The 23,932-nt window shown below is 44.6% G+C and overlaps 1 protein-coding gene across 1 annotated transcript; it reads right to left on the minus strand.

Moving 5' to 3' along the window:
- Pggt1b (protein geranylgeranyltransferase type I subunit beta) lies at positions 1 to 23,793 on the minus strand. The gene is made up of 9 exons (XM_048334120.1): positions 23,573 to 23,793; positions 19,172 to 19,290; positions 13,974 to 14,041; positions 11,827 to 11,978; positions 10,443 to 10,575; positions 6,817 to 6,862; positions 6,226 to 6,410; positions 3,514 to 3,622; positions 1 to 2,218 (listed from the first exon to the last, which is right to left on the minus strand). The coding sequence occupies exons 1-9, from the start codon at positions 23,713 to 23,715 to the stop codon at positions 2,043 to 2,045; spliced, it is 1,131 nt and encodes a 376-aa protein (XP_048190077.1). The 5' UTR covers positions 23,716 to 23,793; the 3' UTR covers positions 1 to 2,042.
- Positions 23,794 to 23,932: the final 139 nt, after the last annotated feature.

Raw genomic sequence — 23,932 nt, forward strand, 5'->3', positions numbered from 1 at the left:
CTCATCTCACTGCTCTTAACTTCTACCATAGATGGCAATTTAGGAACGGTTTTGGTGTATCCCAGGGCCAGGGTCTCCGTATCTAGGTGATAACTTAGCCTGATATGGCCATGTGTGAATTTTCCAGGACTGAAATAGAAGCAAGTGGAATAACTAAAGAATAAAATCATTTTCTCCCACTGATGGGAAATTTCTAATCACGCTTTTAACTTCTCTTCCTGTCTGGTGATCAAAGCCAGGCTTTGCACAGGCTGGCAAGTATTCACCATATAATACCATCACCTGCTCTTACTAACCACTACTTCCCCCCCAAAACACTCAGGACTTTGTAAAATCAGGTTTAAAACTAAGCATGCCAATCATAAGCAAATTGTTTGTCCAAGTGCCCACGTTTCCGTTTAGAAGGATTTTTCTTTTAGGGCATGGCTTAGAAAGCAAATTAAAAATACAATATTTAGTGATACTAGTCATTTAGTTTTTGTTGAGGTCTGTGGAATCATTCAATTTTTTATTATTACTAGAACTGATGAATAAACCCGGCTCCCCTGGTGAGGAAATTTTCTCATTTCAGAACCGGACTCCTGTCTGACTGCTCCTGGGTGAAGGCTGTGGCGTTTGCCGAGTGGGTTACCCATGTACAGCAGTTTCTACCCCAGCTCCTTTAGGACAATAGTTAACAGAATGAATACAAAACAATGGATTAAAGCAAATTAAAGTTCTTAAATTCTAAAGGGTTCTAGCTCCCTACCACTTACTTGAAATGTAAAAAGAGAAATGACATGTATGGAGCCGCACCATTAAGTTTACTTGAGTGGTTTCCTTTTTGTATTTGAATTCTTAATTAAATTGAAAAGAAAAAAAAATTACTATAGATTGAGCATCCCTTATCCAAAATGCTTGAGACCAGAAGGGTTTAAGACTTGGGTTGTCCATAATCAACACTGTATCTCATCACAGGATCCAAGGTTAAATGCAAAGCTGATTTAAGTTATGAATAGCTTCTCAGCATGCCTGCATTTTTTTGTCTGTGAAACTTTACACTTGGGGTGTCCTGTAGGTATGCAAAAGTTTGGATTTCAGAGCATTTCAGAGTTTGAATTTTGAAGTTAAGGATGCTCAACCTGGAAATTTGAAATTAGAGCAGCTAACACACTGAGAGCAATAACATTTCTTTTTTTAAAAAAGGAAGAAAATCTCCAAATGGCTAAAAATTACTTAGTTATAAAAGAACAAATATAATTTACAGTATCAAAAACCTCAGAAAAATAAAAACACTCAATGTCTTTCCTTTTAGAAAAGAAAGTGTCTCCTCCCCATTGCCCTCAAAAGGCTGAGTAATTCAGATTCAAAACCCCAAAACATAGATGCTCACCCCAGCAATGTCTTAAAGACTCACAGAGCATAAAACTTTCTCATCCATAATCAGTCAAGTTACTTTTCATTTACATAATAGTCCTCTTAAAACAATTTCCGTTTAGAAAACTAAAGTATTAGTTGCGCCTATTTATTCTTATTATAAACAATTAATTTCATTTATATAGGCCACAAAAGTGTAATTGGCACAGAGGAATAAAACAAAATAAGCCATTCTTTTTTCTAAAAGAATTATGGGATTTTCTTTTGAAGAATGATCCTGACACATAATTCACGAAAGCAATCTTTTCCCTAACCATTACCGCCAAGATTCTTAAAGAGTCACTGTCACTTGAGGATTATCAATGCTGAGTGAAGTGTAAACTTGTTCTGAAGATCTGTGTCCATATTTTAAGATATAATTTGTACTGAAGAGTTTTAAAAAGATAACTTACCTCCATAGTTAATTTGCCTCAAAGAATTTCTTAAAAATACAGTATAAACATCTAAGAACCAAACAATATCTATGGTTGTGGTTCAAACTTCAAGGAAAGCTTTCTTGAAGCTTTGTAGCAAGGTTGTTGGCTCAAACCCGCATCCGGAAGTGGTGCCTCTTGGCGTGGCTCTCAGCACCCCCATGGCTTCTAACTTTGCGCTACACAGCTGTGCTACGACCCCGCCTGCCGCCGTCACGTCTCAACGTGCACGGAGCTTGGAGCATAGCCCTGGCTTTTCCAAGCGCGATGGAGGTCACGAAGGCGCTCCGAAGTCCGTGTGCTGACATTCAGGGCCGGATGGACTTTGCAGATCCCGCTTTCCTCCATGAGAGAGAGCCCGCAGATCCCGAAATACGCATGCAAAGCATCTGAAAGGCAGGTGATTTTAATTATAATCTGTTGCCTTCTCTGTACAATGATGAAATACGCATCCAGCAGCCCAACATAAAACTAAAAACACATTTAGAAAAACGCTAGTTTTTGAAATATTTTCTTCCTCTAAGTCTCAAACAACTAATTTTAAAATACATACCATCAACATGAATTATCAAAGAAAAACTTCATGAGGGGAGGGGAGTAAAGTGGAGCCTTAGATAAGTGGAGTTTTCCTTTTGCTTGCTACAAATGTAGAATCAATGGCTTTAACTCTGTATTTAAAATTTTTTTTCTTTTTAAAAATGTTCCTGTGGGGGGCTGGGAATGTGGCCTAGTGGTGGAGCGCTTGCCTAGCACGCACAAAGCCCTGGGTTCGATTCCTCAGTACCACATAAACGGAAAAAGCTGGAGGTGGCACTGTGGCTCAAGAGGTAGGGTAGCCTTGAGCAAAAAGAAGACAGGGACAGTGCTCAGGCCCTGAGTTTAAGCTCCAGGACTGTTCCCGTGGCGCTGAGGATTGAACCCAGGGCCTTTCATAGATGAGGCAAGTACTGTACCACTGAATCATACTTTGATTCTCAACATCATGACACTGTACCCCCACTTTACTTCTGACAGCTCCTAGAGCATCAAATTATCATCACCGTTTTACATAAAAGGAGCAAAACCAACCCTCTTAGCATGTGGTGCCATGTTGGTTCTTGCCCATCGTGCAAATGTGCCTTCTGGTTGGCTGTGGGATAATCACAAGGCCCTCTCATCTACCAAAGTGCAGTGCTCGCCCGGGAGCCTTAGAGCTGGCCGAGGGCGCTATACAGCGGCTGTGAAAACACGGCAAAAAACAGCAGGTCTGCAGCACTCAAGACCTTTCTTTCCTAGCTTTGAACCAGCTGGTGTGTACGACTACAAGAGACACAGAACACTGTCAGCAGCTACATGCCCGCCTCCCCCCACGCCTGCACTACAAATATCCTGCGCTTACGCCAGCATTCACTGACACTTTAAAAAAACTATTGGAGCCAGGTGCTGGGGGCTCACACCTGTAATCCTAGCTACCAAGGAGGCTGAGATCTGAGGATCCCAGTTCAAAGACAGCCTGGGCAGGAAAGTCTGTGAGACTCATCTCCACCAAAGTAACAAAAAGGCGACGCTGTAGAGCACTGGCCTTGAGCATAAAAGCTCAGAGACAGTACCTAGGCCCTGAGTGCAAGCCCCAGGACCAGCAAAGAAAGAAATAAGGGGAGGAGGAAGAAAGGGGAGGAGGAGGGGGACTGCTCTGGATTCGTACCTGGATGGCTGTCTGGCCACTTGGCGAACCCCCCTACAAGGCGGTCTTGAGTTGACAAGATGTAATTTCTATTCTTCTCAAAGTTAGTGTACTGGAAAATTTTCAGAAGCTGAAATGACAAAAATTCATTAACATCTGGCTCACATTTCAGCTGTGCTGGCAGTTAAGAGCAACTCTGCAGACTCAAGTACTTGAAAGTAGTGAACAATCCAAGTTTGTATTTTCTTCTTCTTCTTTTTTTTTTTTTTTTTTTTTTTTTTGCCAGTCCTGGGGCTTGAACTGGAGCCTGAGCATTGTCCCGGGCTTATTTTTGCTCAAGGCTAGCACTCTGCCACTTGAGCTTCAGCACCACTTTTGACTTTTTGTTTATGTGGTGCTGAGGAATGGAACCCAGGACTTCATGCACGCTAGGCAAGCACTCTACTGCTAAGCCACATTCTCAGCCCCAAAGTTTTTTTTTTTTTTTTAATTTATTTAATTGAACGCAAATTTTTTGACAAGTTGTGCAAAAAGGGTACAGTTACATAGTAGGGCAGTGTGTACATTTCTTGTGATATCTTACGCCCTGTTTTTCTTTCTCTTCTCTAGGTCAGGTAGACATATATACAATACACAATGTACCAAGAATATAGACAGTAGCCACGTGGCCACGCCCAAGAAAGTTCACCTAGGGCTTTAAATGTAATGTCGATATTAGACCATATGTCGACAGTAGTCTTATATGAAAGTACATACATAGCTTTTGAGCTATTGTATTCCCCTGAGAGGTCAATTTTTGACCTTTATATGTTGAGTAATTGTTTGGTTTTAGTTACATACTGTTGGGTCGCTGCCCCAATCCTGTGGGGAATACTATTTGACAAGCAGTTTTTGTTTCACAGACTTGGTCTCTACTGTCTCTGTCTCCCTTTGTTAACAGTCATATATCAGGGAGATCATGCCCCTTTGTTTTCTGTGTTCTAGGCTTGTCTCGCTCAACATTATTTGTTCAAGTTCTGACCATTTCCCTGCGAATAACAATATTTCACCATTCCTAATCGCTATGTAGTATTCCATTGTGTATAAGTACCATATTTTTTGGATCCATTCGTCTGTGGAGGGGCATCTGGGTTATTTCCATATTTTGGCTATTGTGAATTGTGCCGTGATAAACATGGAAGTACAAATGTCCTTTTTGATATCTTGGGGTTTGCTGTTTAGGATAGATGCCTAGGAGTGGTATGGCTGGGTCATAGGGTAGGTCTATATTGAGCTTTTTGAGAAACCTCCATACTGTTCTCCAAAGTGGTTGTACTAATTTGCACTCCCACCAACAACGGAGAAGGGTTCCTCTTTCCCCGCACCCCCTCCAGCATTTGTTGTTGCCTGAGTTCAGAGTACAGGCCATTCTAACTGGAGTGAGGTGGTATCTCAGGGTTGTTTTTATTTATTTGCATTTCCTTTACTACCAGGGATGTTGAACATTTCCTCATGTGTTTCTTTGCCATTTTTATATCTTCTCTTGTGAAGTCTCTCTTTAGCTCCTTTGCCCATTTCCTAATTGGTTTATCGGGCTTGGAGGGGCTTAGTTTTTTGAGTTCTCTGTAGATGACCGATATCAGGCCTTTGTCTGTTGCTGTGCTGATAAATATCCTTTCCCATATCGTTGGCTGTCTTTCTATTTTGATGGCTATGTCCTTAGCTGTGCAGAAACTTTTAATTTGTAGTAGTTCCATTTGTTGAGTCTTTCCCCTATTTGTTGTGCCCCTGGGACTCTATTCAGGAAGTTCCTTCCTGTGCCTATAAGTTCTAGCGTCTTTCCTACTCTGTCCTTCAGTAGTTTCAAGGATTCAGGTCTGATATTGAGGTCCTTGATCCATTTTGAGTTGATCTTGGTGCATGGTGATGGGTCTACTTTGAGTTTTCTGCATATGGCTGCCCAGTTCTCCCAGCACCAGTAGTTGAAGAGGCTATGTTTATTCCATTGTCTGTCTTTAGCTCCTTTGTCGAATATCAGTTGGCTGTAAGAGTGCGGTTTTATTTCTGGGTCTTCAATTCTAATCCATTGGTCTTCCAATCTGTTTTTATACCAATACCATGCTGTTTTTGTTATGATGGCCCTATAGTAGAGCATGAAGTCTGGTATTGTGATACCTCCTGCGCTGCTTTTTTTGCCTAGATTTGCTTTGGCTATTCTAAGTTTTTTGCTGTTCCATATGAATTTATGGATTGGTTTCTCTATTTCAGTGAAGAATGTTCAGCCCCAAAGTTTGTATTTCCTTACCAAATCTATTCTCCTTTTCCTGACCCATTACTTTTTTCTTCTGAATCAAGCCAAACTGATGTAGACTCAACCCATAACTTTTCTAAAACACTCAACAAATTCATCATTTTTAAAAGTGCCATTTACTCATATTTTTAGGATTATAGGTGGTAGCCATGAAGCAGCTGGAAGTTTTAGATTAACAGCTCCCACAAAATCTTCACTGGTATATCTTCCAGAAAGAAACTTCCTCTACACCAAGCACTGGTTAGTTGCAGTAACATGTACTTATGACTCTAGGGAAGCAAGGGCAAACCACTCTGCAGAAGTTACATGGAGCCACAGAGTTCAAGTTCTAGATGGCTGGTGTTGTGTAAGGACGGCCATTTGCAAGTAGCTCAATGAAGAGAATGAGCCTAAGTTTAATCATAATGAAGGGAGAACAAGGCCATTCCCGTGTGACCTCTCACCTTTAGAGTCGCTCCCACCCAGAAGGAGTAGCAAGTGTCCACCGGCTTGTTGGGTCTTCCGTGGTAGCCATTCTGCTGCCGCATGATGCACCACCTCTTTATCCTGTTCAGCTCCTTTTCTGAAAACACCTCTTCTAGTTTCCCCATCAGACACAGAGAGGCAATGCCACAGAAAGTTGATCCTCCTGTTAATCAAAGCCCATAACTAAGATGCCGGGAAAACACTGCACAAGTTGGGGGTGGGGGAGTTAAATGAACCTTGAAAACAGTAAAATCTAATTTTTAAAGGACAATTTTGAAATACCAACTCAGCACAGAACTCTCCCATGCTGTGCTGACAAAACATAATGAAATGTAAAATAATTGGAAGCTATCTAGTGAACAGATTAATGTGAGGTATTGTAGGAGCATGCGGGTTTGAACAGCCTGGTAATGGCCAATGACTAGAACAGCAGCATGGGAGAGAGAAGCAGGAAAGAAAGCACATGCATCAGGCTACAGTAACAGCTGACACAGAACTGTGCTGAAGATATTGCAGTGTATTTAAAGAAGCAAAAGGACACCACACCACCCATGTTCATTGATTCTTACCATGAGATTCTAGTCCAGCTCCCTGTGCCAGCCCATTGTCGTAGGACTGAAAAAGAAAACACTGCTTCATTTACAGAGAAGAATACAGGAGGAACTTAACACCCCATTTTTGATCTCTTTATTTACTCTATCTTCTTTCTTCACAGAGAATTAGAACTAGCCATTTTCAAGGACCTAGCCTTGTCTCCTTTACCAAACCAAGTTCCTAAGTGCATATACTAGAGGCACATTCTGAGACTCAGTTGGTCAAAGGTAATGTCTACAGATTCAACTTCTACCCCAGCATTCTGGCCCTTACTTCCCTTGCACTTCCTATGTATTGGCTGACTGAAAATATAAGGACCCTGGTCATAAAACATTCCTCTCCCCACAATTCCTCTAAAATCAAAATAGAGCAAGGAAAATAAATGAAAACCTGTGGTTTTAGAAGCCACGGTCAAGCTCCAGACCACTGCCTGTAGAGGAAGAGACATCACATGCTGGCAAGCCAGCTCTGGCATAGTTCCTGAGAGCCGTGGTCTCTGCTAAGAGCTGGGAAGGAGGAAGTGGCACGGATGGGAGGGCAGAGCCTCCTCCATATGCCCTGCTTGGAGACAAAGCCCACCCTGAGAAGGAGGGCACGGGCAACCTTGCCCTCACTGAGCTAGCATGTATCAAGACTAGTCACCCTGGGGTAAATTTACAAATGGCTTAGATTACAGTAAACCACAGCATATTGACTTCAACTGAATAAAGTATAAGTAAGCCCTATGGTCCAGAAATCCTTATGTAAATAACCAAGGCCATCGAGATCAGTGATCAATGCCATCACTGTCAGCAGTTTTCACACCTTGTGTACTTTGCAGATGCAGAGTGAAAAATGTGGCTCTGCCACAGCGCTGTGGTGCTGTCATTCAGTGAGAAGTGCGCAGTGTGCTTTCCTTTCTAAGGAGGCACCGTGAAAAGATGAAAGAAGCATGGAACAGGGCTGGGAATGTGGCTTAGTGGTAGAGCGCTCACCTAGCATGCATGAAGCCCTGGGTTCGATTCCTCAGCACCACATAAATAGAAAAAGCTGCAAGTAGCGCTCTGGCTCAAGTGGTAGGGTGCTAGTTTTGAGCAAAGGGAAACCAGGGACAGTGCTCAGGCCCTGAGTTCAAGTCCCAAGGACAGGCAAAAAAAAAAAAAAAAAGAAGCACACAACAGTGACACTAGATAAGGAATCACACCATGTTCACAACTAGAAAATACATGCTCTACATATAGAATACTTGAAAACACTAAGGGACACCTGAGAAACTACAACTTTAACAGAAAGAATAAGGAAAACATGAATTTGCAAGGGATTCTCATGGTATATTGCTCAGTGGGGGAAAAAAGGAAAGTCAGTGGTATGCTATCTTTAAGTAAGAAAAGAGAAATAAGATATGTATAAATATATTTTTATATTGTTCCATGGGATGATGAAACACAGGGAAGATAACAGGACAAATCAGTAAGAAGTCTTCCTGAGCGTGTGGAGACTCATGGGAGGGGGCGGGGGGTAGAAGGTTTGTGGGGGGGGGGGTGGAAGGGGGGATAATCACACCTCTTTGAACATGGCTCTTCTACAGTCTTAATATTCAGAACCAGGCCAGCATTTCATACATTAAGTAAATGAAGGTCAACTAAGTGGGGGGGGAATCTAAATTGAGCAACTACCTGAAATGGGAATCCAAATAAAAGCAACCTGAAGCCGACTTCAAATAAATACCATCCATATAAGCATAGTAAAGAGGTAAAATACATGAACACTCTAGTGTCAGACTAAGAACTGAAGAACTCTTGCACTGGATTATGTACATGGATGGACAAGGTACACCTGTGTGTGTCTCTGTGTGATGGTTAACTGGGAGAATGTCCATACATTTTCTAGCTCTGTCTAATGAGATGGGGCCGAGACACAATGTGCACACTCCAGATAGCGTCCTCCAACAAGGATGAGGACTCCAGATGAAACTGGAATATCTTATGCTGGGAAGCAAGAAGGGGCTGAGAGAATGAAGGGAACATTCTAAGAGCACTGGGAGCTTGTGTGAAAAGATTCTCAGCTGCTACATCTAAGACTCAATGGACATCAAAATCAAATCTGACAATACAGTCTCTCTAACCTATACCACTAGAGTTTAGAGGATGTGGAATTTCAACTGCATGGCAATCAGGGCCAGACAACCATAAACGCACATTAAGACACAGATAGAAGTTTCACAACAGTATATTTATAGTTTCCAGATGCTCTAAATAATTACAAAGAGAAAAAAGATGCTAGCTTTGCAGAGAAAACTCTGGCAACACATCACCTTACCCAAGTCAACAGAAATAGGACAAAACCACCAACAAGGAAAGTCAATACACATCAAATAGGACAAAACCACCAACAAGAAAAGTCAATACACATCACCCCGCCTTCCTAATGCATATCTGAATTCCTTCAAGGTGACTCGGCTTCCACAGCCTTTTAAACAGAGTGCCAGTTCCTACACAATCGGACCCATAGTCCCAGAGTCATTTAAAACCAGCTCCACTTCCCTAAGAATTCACATACATTTCCTTTCATAAATACTGGCTAAAGCTTGAAGTAACAAGTGTTAAATATTCTATTCTAGAACACTACAAACTTCATATCTGAGAAGCGATAACTGTAGGGAAGCAGCTCTATCCTTCCAGATTTGGTTTTTCTTCTTTCTTTCTTTTTTTTTTTGGCCAGTCCTGGGCCTTGGACTCAGGGCCTGAGCACCATCCCTGGCTTCTTCCTGCCACCTGAGCCACAGCGCCCCTTCTGGCCGTTTTCCATATATGTGGTGCTGGGGAATCCAACCGAGAGCTTCATGTGTAGGAGGCAAGCACTCTTGCCACTAGGCCATATTCCCAGACCCCCCCCCTTTTTTTTGCCAGTCCTGGGGCTTCACTCAGGGCCTAGGCACCGTCCCTGGCTTCCTTTTGTTCAAGGCTAGCACTCCACCACTCAGCCACAGCGCCACTTCCTGCTTTTTCTGTTTATGTGGTGCTGAGGAATTGAACCTAGGGCTTCATGCATGTTAGGCAAGCACTCTACCGTTAAGCCATATTCCCAGCCTGTTCCAGTTTTATATAACAACAACAAAAAACCGAAACCAAAACAAAAAAAAGAACCAAGGAGCTGGGCGCCAGTAATCCTAGCTACTCAGGAGACTGAGATTTTAGGATCATACTTCAAAGCCAACCCAGACAGAAAAACCTGTGAGACTCTTACCTCCAAGAGGGAAACCAAAAATATCCATAAGTAGAGATCTGTGGTCTTGAGTAGAAAAAAACTCAGCAACAGCACCCAGGCCCCGAGTCAAGCCCCAACACTAGCACCAAAAAAACAAAAAGCCAGAGCATATATAATTCTGGCTAAGATTACTATTCATAGTTTGGGAGAAAAACACTATTTTCCTGAAAATGAATGTTAGATCAAAAAACTCACACAAGTATTCTATGTTCATGGCCAAGGACTGAATCTGCTCTTCTGGTACAACGAGCTCTGTGGTGTCTACTTGTGGGGTGCAAAAGGAAAGCAATCTTAATTAATGCACACACCACATGCCAGCAACAATACCCCACGTCGTGGCAGCCATACCGCTCACCATACTTCTCCGTATGTAGCTGATGGCCTTCTTCACATCCATGCCCGACCAGTTGTTGAGCATATAACAAATGCAGGATGCACAGTACACAAACCGCATGTCATTCTCACTGCCTTCTGGAACAGCACAGAAACTGAAAGGAACAATACGATGTTCTATTAATAACACAATGGACAGATATTTTTATAGGGGGGTTAAAATACCGACTTTGTGTCTCTGCTAGTGATTTAAAAATCCTATGCTACTTGTATGACATACTAGGATAACTGATATAAAACGATGTCTACTGGCCATCAACTGGAGAGCTCTGGACCGGAGCTCCTGCACACCAATGTGGTGATGCCCTGTACAGATGATGCCACTCCCAACTAGGGAAGCCGTGGCACAGGGATGGTTCTGCCGAGGCAGGAAGGCAGCAGGTAAACCTACTATTAGGCAGTAAGTCATTGCTCTGCTGTGAGGAAATTCTCCCCAGTGTATAGGGCTATTAATTGAGCCATCGGTTGCTTTGCTGCATACTTAGTATTCGAGTCACAGTGCGCACTGCATAACTGTTTATTCATAAGCAACGATGAAGGACGTCTGAAAACAGACAGAGCACAGAGATAGAGCACGTGGTGGGTTTGTCTGCAGTCTTCCTCAGGCAGTTCTGCTGCTGCAGCGCTTGCCACTGTGACCATGGGCAAAGCATCAACTGCCAACATGGAGCACACAGCACTCCATGTGTGCCCTCTCTCACACCAGCAGGAAGCTCACACTAAATGGATGTTTACTTCAAGACAGTTTCTCATTCATTGAAATGAAATTACTCTTGCTCTCATTCCACCTAAGCATTGAAATCAGGGCCTCATACTTAGCCAGTGTGGCAGGCAGGCAGGCACTCTACCTCCTGAACCATGCCTGCAGACTCTGTGTGCGGGCTATTGGCAAGGTATGCTCTGGCTTCTATGCCTGGGCTGGGGTGCTTCCCCTCACTGAGGGCCATAGGCCATGCCTACTGGCCAGGAGATGGAGTCTCTCGAGCTGGTCTTTGCTCGGGCCGGCCTCAAACTGCAATCCCCTGATCTCTGCACTCCAGGTAGCTAGGATGAAGGATGACTTTTCTGATGAAGCACTTAACTATGTATGCAATGGGCTTTTACATGGTTCTTTGTTCTTTGTGGTGGTGCTAGGTTGAACCCAGGCCTTGCATGTGCCAGATGAGCACTCAGAGCTAGATCCTCCGAGTTTTAACAAGAACATGTGATGATCCTCGAACCATCAACTGCAGTATGTTCTTCTTTGTTATTCCAAGAACTACACACCTACACACACACACACACACACACACACACACACACACACACACCCCTTTCCGACTAAAGGGATTTCCAGTGACTCCTACCTTCCATCTTCCAGCTGCAGGGCTCTCAGGCCGGCTAAGCAAGCTTCTTTGTTTACACGGCTTAAGTCATCTCCAAGGATTACTAAACACGAAAGGCCAGTGTAGGTCATTGCTATATGTCCACTATCGTAAGGATGAGCTGTTCCAGGATTCTAAATTCAAAATCAATTTTATGTCAATTAATAAATCAAAACACTTCATTAATTAACAAATCCAGGGGCTGGGTATATGGCCTAGTGGCAAGAGTGCTTGCCTTGTATACACGAAGTCCTGGGTTTGATTCCCCAGCACAACATGTATAGAAAACGGCCAGAAGTGGCGCTGTGGCTCAAATGGCAGAGTGCTAGCCTTGAGCAAAAAGAAGCCAGGGACAGTGCTCAGGCCCTGAGTCCAAGGCTCAGGACTGGCAAAAAACAAACAAACAAACAAAAAACCAAAAACAAATCCAGACTACATAATTTAAAATTTTATCTTATTGAGACATCAAGTTTATGGAAGGAATTATGATACTCAAAATTATTTAAACTTTATATATAATTTTCATTTACAGTACATTTTACTTATTTATTTGGCCAGTCCAGGGGCTTGGACTCAGGGCCTGGGCGCTGTCCTTGGCTTCTTTTTGCTCAAGGCTAGCGCTCTACCACTAGAGACACAGCCCTACTTCTAGTTTTTCTGTTTATGTGGTACTGAGGAATTGAAACCAGGGCTTCATGCATGCTAGGCAAGCGCTCTACCACTAAGTCCTACAGTTCATTTTATAGGTAATCACTTAATCTTTTAAATAAAAATATTTATAAGACAAATTCCTTTAGCTGAGCACCTGTGGCTCTCACCTGTCATGCTAGCTACTCAGGAGGCTGAGATCTGAGGATCGGGGTTCAAAGCCAGCCCATGCAGGAAAGGCTATGAGATTCCTCCAATTACCCACCAGAAAACTGGAAATAGTGCTGTGGGCTACAGTGGTAGAGCACTAGCCTTGAGCTGAAGAGCTCAGGGACAGCACCCAGGCCCAGGGTTCAAGCCCCACAACTGACCCTCCTGCCCCCCCCAATTCTTTTATATAGGAGAAATCTAAATTGATATTACAGTAGTAATCACCATTTACAAAAAATTAAAGAGCCCAGGTGCTCTTTTACAGGCCTCTACCTATAATAAGCAGGAGGAAATGAGTTCAAAGCCAGACTGGGCAGGAAAGTCCATGAGACTCTTACCTCCAATTAACCACCATAAGTGGTAGAGTACCAGTGAGCAACAGAGCTCAGAGACAGTGCCCAGGCTCTGAGTTCAAGCCCCATGACCAACAACAACAACAAAAAGAATATAGGTGAAAAACCTATGAAGTCTCATAAATTTTATAAGCTAGAACTGAAAAACTGGCTACAAATAAAATAGTCTATCTCTGTACCCTGCCATCAGCTGAGATGAAGCCTCATGAACTTCTTTTTGCCCAGGGTGCCACAATCCCCCAATCTCTGCCAAGTAGCTAGGATTACTGACTTGACCCATTCCATTTTTTTTTTTTTTTTTTTTTTTTTTTGCCAGTCCTGGGGCTTGGACTCAGGGCCTGAGCACTGTCCCTGGCTTCTTTTTGCTCAAGGCTAGCACTCTGCCACTTGAGCCACAGAGCGACTTCTGGCCATTTTCTGTATATGTGGTGCTGGGGAATTGAACCCAGGGCTTCATGTATACGAGATAAGCACTCTTGCCACAAGGCCATATTCCCAGCCCCCATTCCATTTCTTTTAACAGAGTAATTTCCTGTGTGTACATGTATAGGAAAAATGTTCCAGGTAGGGGGTGAAGGTTTCCCATAGGTGGCTATTAGTTTGTAATACACTTTATTGGACAGTGTTTAGCACAACTGAGCCTGGAAGCCTTATCTGTCTGTGTGGTTTACTCAGTCCATACGCCCTACTCCTGCTGCAGACTCCAGGAAAAATTGACCTCAGATAGCTGAATGGATACCCGGGTGGGAACTGACCTTACATGTGTTGGATGGGTGGAATGGGATGCCCGGGTAAGAACTGACCTTGGATGATTAAATGAGATGCTCAGGTTGAGAACTGACCTCAGATGGTTGAATGGAATGCCCAGATGGGAGCTGACCTTGGATGGTTGAATGGGATGCCCGGGTGGGAACTTACCTTGGAAGGGTTGAATGGGATTCCCAGGTGGGAAGAGCCTCGGAAACCACAGCGATTTAGGTTTGATCCTAGAAAAAAAATGCACTTCTTTAACACACTCCTTATTTACTTATGCATTCTTGCAGACACTTTCTCGTGCTCTCCACCCAGCTGGTGTGGGTCTGTCCACTGCGGGTGCTCCATGGGGACCTCCTCAGGGCACTTGGGCGCAGGGACTTCTTACTATCATGTTCTCCTATGCACAGCCTACCCACTGCACACTGAATTCTCTCACAGTTCTATGTGACTCGCCCTGTGATCTAGATGGTTGACAGAAAACAGAAGCCCAGGGTGAACAAAAACATGTTCAAAAGATCACTCAGTAACATAACAGGTCTGCAGTGCTTACTGCTTTAACCCACTGCTTCTTTACAGATGAGCAAGCAACAGCCAGAGAAAACTCTTTGTATGTTAGCACTCTGTGTGTTTATTCACACATTCTTCCCTACCTATTTCAAGACACAATGGCATGTTTCTGCAGTGTGACAACCATTAGAAAACGAGCCTTTTAGAGGCAGAAGAACCTACAGCAGGCTGTGTGTGCACTGCTAATGAACAGTGAAGTTGGCTTAACAGGCTCTCAAGTGGGGAGCTACCCCCTACCTCTCGTGACTGGAGTTCAGTCACGCGCCCATCAGGACAGGTGGGAAAGCAGTTCTTTTTTTGGAGGGTGACACAGGAATAAGGGGAAGAGGAGTGAATAAATGCAGTCACGGAAGTCAATATTCACTATGCAAGAACTCAACTATGTAACTCGCGGGTAGGGACAGGAGGAGGAGATGGGAGAGACTGAAAGAAGGGGTGGCAGTGCCCAAGAAGTGGTGCACTCATAACCTTACTTATACAACTGGAACCCCTTTGTACAGCTCCTTAAAAATAACAACTTAAAAAACTCTAGATAGGGGCTGGGGATATGGCCTAGTGGCAAGAGAGCTTGCCTCGTATACATGAGGCCCTGGGTTCGATTCCCCAGCACCACATATACAGAAAACGGCCAGAAGTGGCGCTGTGGCTCAAGTGGCAGAGTGCTAGCCTTGAGCAAAAGGAAGCCAGGGACAGTGCTCAGGCCCTGAGTCCAAGGCCCAGGACTGACCGAAAAAAAAAAAAGAAAAAAAAAAACTCTAGATAGGGACTGGGAATATGACCTAGTGGTAGAGTACTTGCTTCCTATACATGAAGCCGATTCCTAAGCACCATATATATAGAAAAAACCAGAAGTGGTACTGTGGCTCAAGTGGCAGAGTGCTAGCCTTGAGCAAAAATAAGCCAGGGACAGTGTTCAGGCCCTGAGTTCAAGCCCCAGGACTGGCAAAAAACAAAATGAAACAAAACAAAAAAACCCTAGCGGGCTGGGAGTATGGCCTAGTGGCAAGAGTGCTTGCCTCCTACACATGAAGCTCTCAGTTCGATTCCCCAGCACCACATATATGGAAAACGGCCAGAGGGGGTGCTGTGGCTCAAGTGGCAAAGTGCTAGCCTTGAGCAAGAAGAGGCCAGGGACAGTGCTCAGGCCCTGAGTCCAAGGCCCAGGACTGGCCAAAAACAAAACAAAACAAAAAAACAAACCTAGTGTATGTTACAAACATTTTTTAAATTTAATTTATTTATCAATTGAACACAATTTTTTTTGACAAGGTGTTGTGCAAAAAGGGTACAGTTACATAGTAGGGCAGTGTGTATATTTCTTGTGATATCTTACGTCCTGTTTTTCTTTCCCTTCTCTAGGTCAGGTAGACATATATACAATATACAATGTATCAAGAACATATACAGGCCAGGCCCAAACCATACCATGGACATCATCATTACTGAAATGAGGTCTCCATCGCTTGCCCAGGCTGGCCTCAAGTGCCATCCTCCTGCCTCAGCCTCCCAATGCCAAGCTCATGCCAAACTCTACCATTATTCATCATCACAGGTATACTGGGATCAACACAAACACTGTATTGCAACACAGTATTTCTTTCAACAAACTAGGAGGTCAAGAGTTTAGGATGACACCTAGACCATGAAAGATCTGTGCAACTAGCGGACACATAACTAGGTATGGGTGCACACTGTTAGAGTAATGAAGGAATTCCTTCACAAAGACTTCTTGATATATTATGATTCTAAGATTGGTAAATAATAATTTAATATGCAATATGCTTGGGTTAGCCACATGAAGTTGTACTTGCAACACATTTTGTAAACATGCTTTTTTAAAAGGGAACAAGTCTGAAAGGCCTACTGAAAAATGAAAATGAAACATTAAAAATCGTACCTTTTGGTATTTCTTTCTTTTTTTTTTTGTCAGCTTGAACTCAGGGCATGGGCGCTGTCCCTGTGCCTTTTTTTCCTCAAGGCTAGTGCTCTACTACTTGAGACAGCTGCAGTGCTACTTTCGGTTTTCTGGTGGTAAATTGGTGATAAGAGTCTCCCGGGGGCTGGGGATATAGCCTAGTGGCAAGAGTGCCTGCCTCGGATACACGAGGCCCTAGGTTCGATTCCCCAGCACCACATATACAGAAAAACGGCCAGAAGCAGCGCTGTGGCTCAAGTGGCAGAGTGCTAGCCTTGAGCGGGAAGAAGCCAGGGACAGTGCTCAGGCCCTGAGTCCAAGGCCCAGGACTGGCCAAAAAAAAAAAAAAAAAAAAAAAAGAAGAGTCTCCCGGGCTTTCCTGCTCAGTCTGGCTTTGAACTACAATCCTCAGATCTCAGCCCCTTGAGTAGGTAGGATTACAGGTGTGAGCCACCGGCACCCAGCTACCTTTCAGTATTTCTAATCACCCAATTCCAGTATTTTATAGTATGTTAAAAAAAAAAAAAGGACCAGATCATTCCTTCATGTCATAAGATAGCCTCAGAATTCTCATGATAAAATCTGTATCTCAAAGAAAAACACACATGATAAATATCACCTATTGCACTGAATCAGTATTACATAATAAGACTGTTGGCCTAGTAGCCTCCTCTCCCACAGCTTAGCACCCTCCTTTCCTAGGCCACACTAGGCCCATTTGGTGAGGGCAGTAAATGATCAGCCTCCACCCCCTTTACCTTGAGGTAGCATTCCTTCAGGGCAATTATCAACATATAAGGCAACAAGATCCCACCTGGGCAGCTGCAAGACCCTTATCTACCATTTGGGCAGCAGCCATAAATCCTAGCCGCCATGATGAAGCCCCTAGATCACATGTCCACATTGGGGTCTCCATCTCCAAAACCCCCAGGTTATATAGGTCACCTCAGACAATAGCAGGCACTTCTTCTTACTTCTCCCTTGTGAGAAGAGGTCTGGCCAGTCCCTTTGCTGGCAATAAACCATTCCTTTGTTTTTTGTACCTGGGGGTCCGCGTGGTTTTCTGGCAAAGTATAATATATTCTCACAAAGACTATCAACGGACTAGAAATGAGAACACTCCCTTGAATGGAGCTTGACTCCTGCATTAACTAGCCATATTACTGTGGACCTGAGGACCTTCGTAGTGGGGGGTGGGGGTGGGGGAGCTGTGTGCCCTGAGCAAAAATAACCACTCTTTGTATATAGCCATGTAACTTTTATCTTGTTTTGTTGTTGTTTTGAAAGTTTAACTAAGGCTTTTTCTAATTTAAGACATTCAACACTGAAAGCTTTTTACTTTTTACATTCAACATTTTAAAATGTTTTTTAGATGGGTCCTCACGGTGTTGCCTACACTGGCCTTGAACTCCTCAGTGAGCTCCAGCAGTCCTCCTGCTGCTGACTCCCTGGTAGGCTGAGACTATAAGCACACACCACCATGCCCAGCTCTCTCTATGTTTTAGCTCACTATTGAATTACATGCAACGGACAGAAACCAGGTCAGTACATACAAAGGCCAACTTCTTTACTACATAAGTCATAGTTTATTTAACTCTTCTAACTTCCTTGCTCTTTTTTTGGGGGGGGGCTTGCTACCAGGGTTTGAACTCAGGCCTTCAGGTTTGCTATGCTGAAGCAATGCCACATCTGCAGCCCTGTGTCCACTGGCTCTTTAAAGGATAAGGCTTTGCTTCCTGCCCAAGGCACGCACCTGACCTGCCAACATCTACTTTAGGCTTCCCAACATGCTGAGATCAGGTGTGGGCCACCCCATGCAGCTCTCCTTTCGGGGAGATGGAGTCTCCCGGACTTTTCTGCCTGGGCTGGACCAGAGCCACAATCCTCCCATTCTTAGCTTCTCAACTAGCCAGCACTACAGGATATACCCCAGGGATCAGACAAACCATGTCACTGTTTGATCCTAATTAGTTTTCTGTAAGAAAGGTGATTAGATACATTAAATTCTGATAGACCTTCAGAATGCTGAATCGTTTTTAACAAGAATTTACAAAGTTTAGATTTAAAAAGCAGTATAAAAACAACTATGGATTTCAAGAATAAACTAGAAAGCTATCAACCATTTCCAAGGCTATATCTGACAAAAGACAAGATCTCTTTCTACATAAAAGTCCTAGATATTTAATTATCACAAGCCACTGGATGAGCTAGAGATGATTACCCACCATTGCACCAAATAGCTAGGATGTGTGGCTCTCCCAAGACTAGCGGCGGTGGCCACTGACACAAACTGCACAAATCTCATTTCATGCTTTTTATTCCCTTGGCATTTCCACCACCCCATGTCGAGGATGGGACGCAGAGGCCAGAGCAGGCTACACTTAAGAGAACATCCCAGAGTTGTTTTCTTTTTTTTTTTTTTTTAAGTGTACCTTCAGCTGATCACGAACTTCCTGAATTTTGGAATTTAATCAATCAAAACCACCAAAGTTTTAAGTATAAAAGTGGCTGAAGAGTGCTAAGAAACCATAAAAATATTAATTAAACATAAAGATCAGGAGAAAAGTGCCGGACAGACCGAAAGGCAGAGTGTGTGTCACACTGAAGAGACAAAACAAATGGTGGGGAATGACAAGGGGAGCCAATGGTATAGGTCAGTCATACATAAAGAGCAAGCACAAATAATCAATCAGCAGTTATCAGTGAGGGGTGCCCACAGCGTGCTACAGGTGTAACTCTCCACTTGACCCCGGGATGCCAGGTCACTCTCGTTACAAGGGAAGCACAGGCACAGAACACATTCACAGCCTGAGTCAATACTGACATGCCCCGCCAGGTTCCAGCCATACTAAAAATAAAATGCTAAAAACTCACTCACTGTCTTCTGTGGGGAGGACCTGCAGGGAGTAAATCCACTCTATTATATCACCTCTGTTCACCACATCTAAGGAGTCCAACATATCCAGCCCGGAGAGAGCAAAAAACGCAATTGTCAACCTAAAAGAAAAAACGCAGAACACCACCTTAACCATCAAGCCACAGAACCAGTGCTGCCTCAGAAAAGCAACACACACACACACACCTACTTTTGCAATCATTGAAACAATACTTCCACCTTACCAAAGCAAAACAAAACATAAACGATTTTTTATTTAAAAGCATCAAACCTTTAATTTAAAAAAAAAGAGATTTAAGGGCTAAGGAACTAACATTGCTCAACCAAAGCATCCATGAATCCACTGATGCCAGTACATAAGCAACTGAGAGCTAAGGAGATTTAAAAATCAGTACAATCAGCTTTAGCGGACTGGGAATATATAAAAAGGTCAATTTTCACTAATATGGTAAAAGCAGTTATGCTTCTAGGTTTTGTTTATACTTTTTTTTTTGGTCCAGGTACTGGGGCTTGAACTCAAGGCCTTGGTGCTGTCCCTTAGCTTTTTTGCTCAATGTTGGCACTCTACCACTTTAACCACAGCTATACTTCCAGCTTTTAGGTGTGAATTGAAGATAAAAGTCTCACCAACTTCCCTGCCCTGGCTGGCTTCAAACCTTGATTCCCAGACCTCAGTCTTGTGAATGGCTAGGGTTACAGGCATGAGCCATTGGTACCTGGCTGGGACCCCAGTTTTTAGTCCTGTGACCAGAGTCATCTGATGCATCCAAGGGGAGCGGCAGATTTCCCGAGTTCAGTGTTCTTCCTGTGAAGATGGGAGAGACGACCTCCAAGGTCCAGACACACTGCATACTTGGGAGACTTTTTCATCTCTTCCTCCCCTTCCATATTTTTAGAACAGGGCCTGCTTCTGCTTGCTCAAGAGCGTCGCACATCCTAGCATTTACGTTTTCTCAGAGCGCTGAGAAGAATACACTGAGAAGTGTTGAGTCGCCAGGCCCTGATCCTGGGGTGACAGCTTCATGGTGAAGATGGGCCTGACTAGGACAAGACAGAACTCACTGCACTCCCCACACTAGACTGGACTGGATTAGAGAGAGGACACAGTTGCCCTCAGGACTCATAGGTTGGAGGCACTCCCTGAGGAAAACACACTAGAAATGAAGATGATGAGTCCACAGAGCATAAACGCGACCTGGTTCTGGTTTGGAAGTTTGACTCTGTTTCATGATGCCTGCACTAGATGTTCAGTAAATGTTTCTTTTTAAGAATTTATGATACTACAAAAATTGCTTCCCACATGAAGTAATTGTAAAGATGTGTGACTAAGCTTAAAAATAGTTACAGATGAGTCAGCTGCTGAAAACTATGAATGAATAATACTTAAAATCCTAGATTCACACACAACTTCAATCATTCACCACAAGCACCTGCTGGGATCTGCATGCTGGTGCGTGAACTCAGATGTGAACTCTTCATATCCTCTCAGTGGACACACTCTCTTCCACTCACAGTGCTGACAATTTTATTTGAACTTCTTTCTTTCTTTGGTGGAAGTGGAGTAGAACTCAGGCCCTCTCGATGTTAGGTAGGCACTGTTCTACTTGACTCTGTCCCAGCCCCTTGCCAGTCACCCTTTGTACTTTATTTTACATTATTCTTCAAATTGGGACTTCATTATGGACAATTGAATTCCCCTGCTTTTGACTTCCTACCTACCTGTGACCACAGCTACACAGTATCTGGCTTCTTTGTTGACATAAAGTGTCTCTAATTCTTTTCCTAGGCTGTCCTTGAACCAAGACCCTCTTGCACCTCTCTAGCAGCTGGGATTATGTAGGTGTGAGCTACTGTATCCAGCCTACATTTCTATTTTTTTTTAACATAGTCACTTATTCATAACTTTACAATACTGCAATATGATTTAGCCATGTCCCTGCTTGAGATCTAAGACCCTCAGGGACACCCGTAAAGAAAGGAGGTGAAACAAAGCAAAAGACCCAAAGTTTGTGAACACGGTCAATTCATGCATGTCAGGGTTCCCAAAGTGCCACTCCAACCTGACACAACAGTTCTTGTTCACGCCTCAGGATGGCTACTTTCCTGAATTCCTACTTCTCAGAATGTTGAGGTTTTTTGTTCTTGTTTTTTAAAAGAGTCTTTCACCATGCAAGCCTCTAGTGATCCTCCCACCCCAGCCTCCTGATAGCTAGATTGTGTAGGTTTACACCATCACACCTGGCTCAGAATAGGTCTTCTATTCCTTTCTTTAGTTAATATAGAAGAAAAACCTCCTATGAAATAGCAACCTATATTTTCATGAAGCCACGGTCATAGAAAATTAAAAACATTTGTTCTGAGTGCCACCAAGCAAGAACACCGAACAAGCAAGAGGCCTTGAATTTAAACCCCATACCAACAAAAAAAAACCCAAAATAAACCCAACCAACCAAGCACACACACAGACACAATATATATAAAATATATATACATATTTATATATGTTATATATATAAAATAAAAACCTACCCAGGGTGATCCATCCAGTTTTTGTCTTTTTTTTTTTAATAAGCCATAGGGGAACTAGAAATGGTTTAAAAATTCAGTGTGTGGGTTGGGAATATGGCCTAGTGGTAAAGTGCTCACCTCCTACACATGAAACCCTGGGTTCCATTCCTTAGCACCACATATATAGAAAAAGCCAGAAGTGGCGCTGTGGCTCAAGTGGCAGAGTGCTAGCCTTGAGCAAAAATAAGCCAGGGACAATGCTCCGGCCCTGAGTTCATGCCCCAGGACTGGCAACAAAAGCAAAACCAAACAAAAGTTCAGTGTGTGAGCTACCATACATTAAATAAGACAAGGGCCATCGCTGTGGCAAACGCCTGGCACTGGGGAGTCTGGGTGAGCTGGTCAGTCTGCATAGAAAGAGCTGGTCTCCAGCAGGAGAACACAGAGGGAGACCAAAGAATACATAATTATTTATCTCTTAATAATGCACCAGGGTGCAACACAGCTATCCTGTAATACACAATGGTCGGTGTAGATCCTAGGACTACAATAAAAATGAACTATTCAACTCATTGTCATACCATTTCTCTACTCTTTTATTTAGGTTGTGAACCTGGAAGCCTACATAGCAAAACAATGGCATTTTGAAAATAAAATCAAAGACCTGTAATTACAGCTGTAAACAATGTGTGACCGACAAACACAATTTAATGAAGGGCAGATTTTTATTCAAATGCTTGGGAGTTCACATAAAAGTAATCCCCATAAGAGTATCAATATGGAATGATCGTTTGCAGGGTCCTGTCACTGAGATACACCCCAGCCCTAGAAAGCTTATGTTAAGGTGTAGACAGGGATGGAATCTGCTAGCCAATTAGTACCGGCTGTTAGAAAGGAATATCAATGTTTTCTTTTCAAGGAATCCGATCATCCTTAAGGGTTTTAGCTCACAGCATTCTGCAACACTTCAGAGCCTTTAATACGCCAGATACCACCCAAGGGCCTAGTGAACTGCTTTCCAACGGGACTCAGTGGGAGGAGGCAAATGCCACAAAGAGGAAGTAGCAAGGCCACTGGCCAGTCGGGTGCATTCGCAATGTGCTGGTGGATTCCAAGGAAGGATTCTAGACTTCGTTAATTCAAACGGAAATAAATAGCCCAGCGTGGCTAGAGGATGCCACGCCGGACAGGGCAGCCCTGACGTAGGAGGTCAACACGACTAGAGAAGATGCTTGCCCTCACGGGGTTCACGGGCGCGCTGAGCAAATAAATGGCCGGACAGGTACCGGGCGCCAGGCGCTGGTGGGGGACGAGCCAGTACCCGCGCACCCCGCAGGATGCGAGGACGCGCGCGTCTCGAGGCGCTGCACTGCAGTCCCTACCGCGGGAATCCGTCGCCTGACCGGGTGTGGGCAGGGGTCGGCTGTAAATCCCCCCGGACGGAACCGGCCGGGCAGCCCAGCAGACGCCCCAGAGGCTCCGTTCAGAGCGCGAAGGGGAGGGGGAAGAGACACCCGGGGCAACGTGAATCGGTGCGTTCCCGCGCGGTGCCGGGCGGCTCAGCAGGCTCAAATTAGGGGCCCAAATCAGGGTCCCGGCCGCGCCGCCTCCCTTCCCCGCCCTCTGCCCCTCCCCCTCCCCGACTTCCTCGGTCGCCGGGTCGCGCGTGGCCCACCCAGCCACACCCTCGGTGCGGGCTGCAGGCCCCGGGGTCAGCCCCGCCCTATCGGCTCCGGGTGCCTCCCGACTGCCCAACGCTCCGGCCACCCGGGAACGGGGACGGCGGCCCGCTGGAGGCCCGAAGCTCGGGGTCGAGGCCCACGGCCCGCGGCGGCCCCCGCCCTGCCGCCCCGCCGCCGGCCCCGCGCTGCCCACCTGCTGGTCTCCAGCGAAGAGTAGCGCTCGGGCAAGACCTGGAGACAGCGCTGGAAGAACCGCACGTGACGGTCCCGCAGAAAGTCCAGCCGCTCTCCCTCCCCGCTCCCCGCCGCCAGCCGCTCCTCCTCCGTGGCCGCCATCTTACTCCGGAAACGAGGCCTGCCGCGACCCGGAAGCAGTTGGCGAGAGGCGGGACCGGCCGGCGTGGCCCTAGTCGGCTGTCCAGACCGGCCCCGCCCCGTCCGTCCCAGCTGGTCAAGGCTCCCCTACCCACTGCAAAACCCACGGTTCCAGCCCTGCGCGGATCGTGAAGGACGTGAACACGGCAGGATATTAGGAAGGAAATGCCAGAACGAG

Source organism: Perognathus longimembris, chromosome 25, assembly GCF_023159225.1.
Source record: "Perognathus longimembris pacificus isolate PPM17 chromosome 25, ASM2315922v1, whole genome shotgun sequence".
Taxonomy (NCBI): Eukaryota; Metazoa; Chordata; class Mammalia; order Rodentia; family Heteromyidae; genus Perognathus; species Perognathus longimembris.